This window comes from Vigna angularis, chromosome 3 (assembly GCF_016808095.1).
Source record: "Vigna angularis cultivar LongXiaoDou No.4 chromosome 3, ASM1680809v1, whole genome shotgun sequence".
NCBI classification, from domain to species: Eukaryota; Viridiplantae; Streptophyta; class Magnoliopsida; order Fabales; family Fabaceae; genus Vigna; species Vigna angularis.
In genome coordinates, this window is record NC_068972.1 from 24,494,253 (window position 1) to 24,503,548 (window position 9,296).

Below are 9,296 nucleotides of genomic sequence, written 5' to 3' on the forward strand. Positions count from 1 at the left end.
GATACTTTTGCATCAAGGAAAGCACATCAAATAAGCTATGAAGTGCATTTCCACAGCTTTACTGCTTAAACCATATGATTGCACAGTTTTCAACTTATCACCATGCTAGCTTTGCTTTAAATCACTAATTCGAGTTTAATTTCACCTAGTTGATATTTTCCAGCTTGATTCAGTGTTAATACTTATTTCAAAGTTGTTTGCATTGTTGTTTGGTCCTTTGTTTCACTAAAACTCAGTTTGGGGTGTGAGGTTGCTTATTTTCCTGCATAATGGGATGTTAGGAGGTCATATTATGATCTATGTTGTTTCTGTACCAATTCCCAGCTTAAACAAATCTAATTTCATAATATAAAGTTGCTGGAATTGATTAATTGGCCTTAGAGCAACTTGTGTGCGTTTTCACATCTCAAAAATCCATTCTGAGTTCATTTTTGGTATAAGTGGATGTTGTGAAGTCTGATTTTAATTTTACATTGCAAGTAGACTTGGTTGGATTGAGTAAAAGCCTAGAATCAATAAAGTTAAATTTCCAGATAAAGTTTGCAGATTCCCTTAGTCACTTGCCACTTGCCATCTTGTGTTAGACTTGCTTACCTCAATTTACACACTTGTCCTAGTTTAACCCTTTAGTGGCTCAGTCAGTGTTGATAAGGATCATTTACTCCATTTTTCTCTCTATCTTGAACCAATCTAACAACCTGCTTTTGCCAACAACAGTGGCAAAAGTAAACAAATTAATAGTGGTAGCGTGGCTGAGACCTTTGGTTCAATTAACCTTGCTAATAATGACTTGTTAGAGAAGGGGCCTTAGCGCAAACAAAAAATTTTTGTAAACAAGTGAAGACAAGTCCACTACACCTTCCATGCTTACACATGCATGATTGTTGTGTCAAAGACAAGAGGGGCACTTTGCAAACACAATGTTCAGACAAGAATCCTAAAGGTTCAAACTTCAGAGAGAAATCAACCTTTCAGAAAAGAAGAGTTCCCTCCAATCACCCATCATTTTAGTTTTGTTGTGGTCAAGTCAAGTACAGCATCTGAAAGTGACTATTGGGGTCAAAGTATTGGAAAACAGATTCTGGTACAAGGTGATTATTCTAGTGTTACTTTGTTTTAGAGGATTTTGATGTCCCTTTTTACTTAATCAATGTACTTTGTTAAGTGGTCCTATATTTTTTAAACTTGTTTTATTCCAGTCCACATGTATTACAAGCTTAATTAAGGGACATTGCTTGCTAGAGAGTCAAACATTCAAATTTATTGTCAATCCGGTAATATTTGAGATATGACTCTAATAGGACTGTTGAACATCCATACACTTCAACGTATAATCTGTTTCTCCGCGAGTATTATCAAATGCAGGGTTAATCAACGCCTAACTGAGATAGCTATACTGTTAGAAACAGGTTTTAGAATTAATGTTGAGACCAAAAAGGTAAGGAATTATAGTTGCTCAACAAAGCCAGTTATAACTCTCGCTTTTATGACTTAATGTTAGGAAATTAAGCAACACACTGAATCTTGCGACTAAAATTATTGTTGAGTTCTTCAATTCACCCATAGAACAGAAAAAGATGCCCATATATGAAGACAAAAATATTTTGCCAGACTTGCATTAGATACAAAACAGATTCGGATGGCCAGAGAAGTAAACGTCTACGTTTTCGGAAAGTTGGGGTTCCATATATGTGAGTACCTTGTCCTTACAGAAATATCAACAATGCAAACAAGTTCATGCATATTGGTAAGAACAGGGAAACAACCAATTACATGGACACATTGCACACAACTAGGGAAGAACAAGGCAATCAATTTATTCAAGTAGCGTTCTAAAACAGAGAACTTACCTCGCACTCCATAGCACCCAATTCAATGGAAGCCAAGCCACACCGCGAGCTCTCAACCCAACAGCCAACCTTGGGCTTCACCGCAACGACCTCCTGACGCTAATCACCACGAATCACCACCCCACTCGCCGCACAAGCCTGACGCCCACGACCACGAACCACCACCCCACCCGCAAGACCCACAACGACACGACCCACAGCGACACGACGAACCGTACGCACACAATGCCACCGGCAGGGAGAGGGATAGGGAGAGAATGAACGAAAGCAAGCGAAAGGGAATGCAGACGGAGTGAATGGGAAGGTCGATGGGGAGGGAGGGCCGAAATCGCAGCTCTTATCGGCAGAGGGGAAGGAGGGCTTTGTTTGACAAAATTGGGGACGAACCCCAATCATTGATTTTAATTGCTCGACGCTCTTACCGAAGGTTCCAAACCCTCGCTAAGGTCTTTTTGACCGTCGGAAATGTCATTTCGTCTAGGCCGTCGGTGCTTCACTTTTTGCCCTTCGGTAAATCACTTTTACCGATGGTAGACTGGCCTTCGGAAAAATACCCTCGGTAATTCGCGCTTTTCTTGTAGTGTCATATCTTATAATGAAGACAACAAAACCAAGATCAAAAGCAATCTCTCGAACCCACTCAATTAACTCATCACGTGTGAGAAAAATATGATCAATTGTAAAATTATTTGTATAATCTTCCTCACACATTTCATTGATAAAAGAAGAGAAAATTGACATAAAGCTCGAATTTACTTTTGAATCTATCAAATTGAAAGGATAATCTTTCATTTTACAATATAACCACCTATAGCATAACAACACCATAATTGAATACCTTACTTCTTCAGTAATAATAATAATTGGATATCAATAAATTGTTAAAACAAAACAAGTAAATCCAGTACATGCAAAATATAATAAAAATAAATATAAATTTAAAAGGAAATAAATATAAAATTTCAAACCAAATTTCACCAATAAAAAATGCTTATACCTAGAAGATGAATGGGATGAAATGAAGAAGACGAAGGAAAACCAGCTGAACTACGAAATTGTTAAAACGAAGAATAAATGCAAAGCACACCACCACACCAAAGAACATTAAAGAAACGAGAGAAGAAAAAATTGGTGAAGGTATGATTTGGGGGTGCATGCCTTCAACAGAGGACACAATTTTGGTAAACAATAATTACTGCTTACCTAATTTAATTTTTTTTTTGTATATGTTTTTCTGAAAGTTATTTATGTCATCACACTAAAACCTGGAGCTGCACCAAAAACGCCTCTTCATTCCATCATTTGTTGGAGGACCTATTCATTCTTTATTTATTTATTTATTTATTTAGGATTGAAAGGACGTGGATAAAATATATCATCTTTTCAGTTTTAAATTTTTTGTTTTTGAATAATTTATTTCAATTTGTCCTAAAAAGTATTTAATTATAATTTTAATAATAATGTATTGAAATCAATTAATAGTTACTTTTTTAATATATTTTTTAAAATAAAGTTAGTGATGAAAAAACCATTAATAGTTGAAAAGTTATCTAGAATTTGATTTTAGAAGTGTGTTTTTTTATTTAAATTTATATATAGTTGACAATCATTGAGTTAATATTTATTTTCTATTAAATAATGTTATGACAAGACTTTGTATACTTATGGTTGGTCTGGGAAGTAGGTTGGAAAAACATTTTTTTTCTTTTGCATTTCTCACGCTCCACAATTATTAAATGGCCACTCCTATATTGACTTCTCTTTTTTTTTTTTTTAATTTTAGACTGTTTGTTAAAAGAAGAATATTACACTCTCAAAAATCACATTTTCAAATATATTATTCTCATGAACATATTTAGTAAGTCTTTAGTAATATTTTTTAAAAAATATTAAACTTATTTAATCAGAAAATAATCATAGAACTATTGAAGAACAAAACGGGACCAAGTAATTAAAGTAGGAAGTGGCTTCCTCTCTACGAGAATGTAATAAACTTTCCTTTCGCCGTAGAAATGATAAAAAGAACAAACAAATAAATATTTTATATCTCTGAAAATCAACAATGTTGAAGTTTTTTTAAATTTTTTTATCGAATATAAGAACATAATATTCTCGAATTAAAAAATAATATGATATCTTGAAATAAGCACAATTTAGGAACACAAATTAGGACAAAAAAGACATTTTCTTGAAAGTGAGAAACTATGAATTGTTTATGTTTTAGTTTTGAGGAAAGAATATAAAGTAAGAATTGTTGGGGTGGCAGGTCTGGCTAAACCTTAGGAGTGGAGAAAATGATCAAAGGATTGAATCAATTTGGGAATGAATTAGAGTAATTACTACCTCCATTAAGGAAAAAAGCTCACGTTGTAAGGCAGAAACAAATTCTTAATGCCATAGATTACTTCATTTCCAATAAAAACATTTTCATTATTTTACCAATAGTTTCTTTTTTATTCACTTTCACTATTATACTATGTTCATCGCTTAATTTTCAGTGTTAGGCCAATCACATTAATACCGGTGGACATCAGACCAAAAAAAGTTACAGGCTGTAGCATTGGAAACAAGATCGCAAGAGATGTGAATAACAAGTGATGAAATGAACACAAAGATAAAGATAAATCTACGCTGTATAATTTCCATCAGATCCCAGTTTTGGCATAAAAGCAACGTAAGATCAGCAGCTCAAACTACCAAGGGCATTTGAGAACAGGCTTGTAATTCAATCTATTCACTATATAAGCCAATTACTTTCATGATGTACCATTAACTGTGGACTGAAATGGAATAAAACTGGGTTCCATTATTTGGGTAGTTTAGAATAAGATGGAATGAAACCTAATGGACTATTGAATTTCATTCCACTGCACTATTTATTCCATTTGATTTAATTTTACTCATCACTGGATATAAGGCAAATTCATTAGAAAACGATGTTTGCATTAGAAGTTTTGTGGCTATAAATACAGGAAAATAATTCGAAACCTACAAGTAATGCACAGGAAACAAAGGGCAAACAGTAATTTTTCTGAATGGGCACCATTGCCTTTAAATGCAGCAACTGGTCCTTCTATATTCTCCACATCAGTACCCAAATTAACCTCTACCTCGCCCTGCACCTACCACAAGAAGAAAAGTATTGGATGAGCTTCAATCACAGTATCTGTATTACTCGATATGTGTTGGATGGAAGGTAAAGACGAAGATGCAAATGAAAAAGTGGCCTTTAAGAAGACGCAAATTTAAACAATATTTCCGGAATAATTTTAAGAACAGGAAGGGAAGCCACTCTTCCCCTCAGATTTGAAAAAGTGATCAAAAACTACAACATGGATATTATATTTCAGAAATTCAAGTTATTTGACCTATAACAACTCTGAAATATGTAACCCAATCTACCAAATTCTTTTTCTATAAACATAAAAATAAAGAGGAATAAGACCTCCAAGCTCCTTCAATAATAATTTAGTTTTTACACTGAACAAAAACATGTTTGCTCCAACAGGAGATCATAGAAGTGAAAATAAAAGCACTAAAGCAAGAACACATTTCAAGGTGAATTTGAGAGATAGAAAATTATGAACGTAAAGAATGATATACCTCTGATTCCACCAGGCTTTCCACCTGGACCACCCCTACCTCGACCTCCTCCTTGTCCTTTTGGTCCACCTTCTTCAAGGCCACGCCCAATTCCTTTTGCCCGTCCTCCAGGGCCATCATCCCTACCTCTTCCCCTTCCACGTCCCACACCTGGGGGTTTGCGATCTGAAAAAACGATCACATCAATCAGAACTTTCTAGTTTTTTGTTAACTGAAAAAGGAATGGTACTTGCACAACCATAAATTGTTCACATTCACGAAATCATAACCACTGACCAATTTTTGAATTGTGTTTCGGAAGTTGATGAAATGAAATGGTTACTTGGTGGAAAAATAAAAGGTACAAGTGAAGAAAATTAATGTGTATTTGTAATACTTGTAATCGAAAAAGCCTTAACATTAATGATAAGCATACCGGCATGACTTTTTCTCAAACTCTCAGATCACCAAACCAATTTAAATATCAACATGAACATACAAATAGTTTCAAAAATCAAGGCTTACCGGTACGGCTCTTTGTTTCTTCCTGGACTTTGTCAATAACCTAAATCAACAGGCAATGAAGCTAGATAAGTGGATAGATGTAAGCAAGCTTAAGAGCTTCAGACGTTCACTAACAAGTTCTTAACCTTATTCACTGAAAGAGCAAAAACAAAAAGCACTGAACCACCCGAACTTACCTCATCAGGAACCCGAAGGTACTTAATGGTATTACCACGAATGTAGCACTCAGGCATACGCCAAAATCTATCTCCATCCTAAGTTACCAATTCCAATGAAACATTGTAAGGTGCAACAACATAAACAAATGAGAAATTGATAACTGAAAATGAAAAGAAAGAGGGCTTTGAAAAGAAGAATACTTTAGATGTACAGATGACTTCTCTGAGATGGATGTTCATCCATGTATCACAATTTACCAAATGGCCGTTATAAGTCTCCCCATTTTTCAGTTCCACCAACTGTTACAATATGTCAGGAGTTACACAAAAAACAGTATTAACACAAGTTTTTATAACCGTAAAAGTAAAGGATCAAATAAAACAAAGGGGTTTGACTCACCATTGGGTGGCCTTGGGCAGTCTTGAGAAGGGAAAGGGGCAGCTGCAACAAAGAGAAAACAGTGAGACAATGCAACCCTAGTAGGAACCAATTGGGAATTGATCTCAATGATTACAGACTAGGGGGAGTTTAAACCTATTGAATTTTTAGGTTTTAGGTTAAAAATAATATATCGGAGTAAAAGGAATGAACTTGACGAGATCTAGATATCCAATCAATTACTACTGTTAGTGCTCATAGGAAAAACCTTTACGAGAGAAAATTACCATGGCGGAATCAGTAGTTGAAGGTGGTGGTGTCAACCAGTGTTGCCTCGTCTCGTCACTCCTTTTGGTTGCTTTGCGTCAAAACTTTGAAACGGTGCTCTCTCTCACTCTTTTTTCTGTTCCTATTCAAACTTATGCGACTCCACTCTTATTTCGTTCATGACCAAGTTAATATATTTATACTCTCTCTTTTATTCTTATTTATTATTTTTATTATCTATTTTTATCTTCTATCTTAAGGCACCAAATTTATTCATAAATATTGATTGAAAAATATACTGAGGATAATTATTGCAAATAGAAAGATATATTGATATTTTATTTTTTTATTTTTAACTAATGTAAGATATTGAAGATAAAATTTTTAAAGATAAATCTTAATAGTAAAATATAATTTATTCTGTTTTAGCTGTTTTTTTAAACCATGCTTAAAATTTTTATTGATTCTTTTTAAATTGACTTCAATTGAGCTATACTATTATATTAAAAATATAGAAAAACCTCAACAGAATATATTATAAATTATAATGTTATATAAATTGAAAGAGATAGAGTATTGAGTGAAATATTAAATTAGTATTTTAACTTTTATGTTATATATGGTTTTAATTATTCATATAAAATCGTGTTTTCTTTTTTAAAAAAAAATGGTGAAAAATCGTAGAAGAAAGGTTTAGATAAAGTAATATATATATATATATATATATATATATATATATATATATATAAGTTCACGGAAGAAACATAGTTATTACTATTGAGAAAATAGCGTATATAATACCTTTTTATATAAATGAAAATATGAAATGATACGTGCGTATGCGTCTTTTTTTTATTATAGATAATTAATTTAATTAAAAAATAACTGAATTCAAATAAATAATGATTAAAAGAATAAAATGATCAAACAAATTTTTTAATTTAAAAAATAATGAAATTTAAATTAACGGTCATTTAAAGAATATTTTTCTGAAATCTTTTTTTAGTAATGTAATATCACTCAACTAATCTATCGGATTTGGTCAATTTTTAAAAATATTTTATAAATATTTTTTGTTGATATTTTGCAAATGTATAAAAAAAATTGAAAAATATATTTGAAAAAATGCAATTTAAAACCTAAATAGACACTCAAAGCCAACAAATTGACAGTATGAAAAGCAACCTAGAGTGCAACAATGCAAAAAAGGAGCTTAAAACAAAGACTTAGAGACAAAATAAAACTAAACATAGACATACCAAAATTAATGCCATAAACAATAAAGAAAGAAAACAACTATTTACTAAATTGCATGATGGTTGAGTTTAATAAAGTTTACATATCCAATAACAAAATTCATATTAGAAAGTATGTCAAAAATTTCTATTCTTTGCATACATTACTCATTATTTTTCTTGTTTACCGACAATTTTGCTAATTTTTTATTTTAAAAAAAAATGTATGAAAAAAAGCTAATTAAAATACTCAAACAGAAATCATATTAAGCATAAATGGATATTAGATTATAAATAGATATTAAGCATAATGTAAATTGGGCTTTGTACATCATCAGTTTTTAGTGTTGACAATTTTATTCTCATGTCAACATTTAATCAACCAGTCAATAAATCTTAAAAAAACAAAAAAAATTTCACAAAACTCAGAAAAAAAATATCAAAAATGGTCATTGCGCAAGTATTTGTAAGTATGTTCGATATTTAACAATAAAAATAAATTTTACAAAACTGATTAACTTTATATATTATATTTTGGATTAGAATAATATATATATATATATATATATATATATATATATATATATATATATATATATATATTTTGTTACGTAGTAAGATATTTTAAGCGGTTAAGATATTTAGGAGTAACTAACCACATTTTTAGGTAAGGTTATTTGGTTTATAAATACAATGACAGGGCAAAAGTTCAGGTACGTTCCCTCTACGTTCTAGAGACTCTAGATAATATTCTACAGTGATAATACAATCACTTTCTTGAGAGCTGAGGCTCCATAACTCACATCTGACTTGAGCGTCGGAGTATCTTCGCAGGTACCTCCCCCTCCATTGACGAAAGCAGACAAGCGGTACTAGTTGAAGGAGTGCGAACGACAACAATTGAGGAGAAGCGAGCATCCCAGGCATTTGGAAGCAACAAAGACACACCAGACAACATTTACACCGAAACATTTTGGCGCCCACCGTGGGGTCGAGTGTCATCCCACAGAAGCCACAAGAGGAGCGCTCGGCCTCGATGAATCACTTCTTCGGATAAGGCTACTCCAAAAAGATGAAGCTGCCACATCACCGCCAGGATTCTCCTCCGTGAGCCATTGACTCCACCGCGAGCACCTCTGCGAAATCGCGCCCGTGAGTACCTCTGAGAAATCGCACCCCTTTGCGGGTCAGACCCAGCCAAGAGACAAACCCTTTCGGCGCCTCCAAGTCCGCCGCATTGTCCGACCCATCCTCCGCGTCTTCCGCAGCACCCACGGCATCCATGCGCCGTTCGGTTCTG

The 9,296-nt window shown here is 33.3% G+C and overlaps 1 protein-coding gene across 2 annotated transcripts; it reads right to left on the bottom strand.

Moving 5' to 3' along the window:
* Positions 1-4,757: 4,757 nt before the first annotated feature.
* LOC108325253 (probable U6 snRNA-associated Sm-like protein LSm4) lies at positions 4,758-6,931 on the bottom strand. Of its 2 annotated transcripts, none has more exons than XM_052875337.1 (7): positions 6,782-6,931; positions 6,516-6,557; positions 6,317-6,415; positions 6,134-6,211; positions 5,958-5,997; positions 5,454-5,618; positions 4,758-4,966 (listed from the first exon to the last, which is right to left on the bottom strand). In XM_052875337.1, exons 1-7 carry the CDS (start codon positions 6,782-6,784, stop codon positions 4,950-4,952), a joined length of 444 nt encoding a protein of 147 aa, XP_052731297.1. In that variant the 5' UTR covers positions 6,785-6,931; the 3' UTR covers positions 4,758-4,949. The 2 variants fall into 2 exon arrangements, with proteins under 2 accessions (XP_052731297.1, XP_017413782.2); XM_017558293.2 differs by having other exon boundaries at positions 4,758-4,972.
* Positions 6,932-9,296: the final 2,365 nt, after the last annotated feature.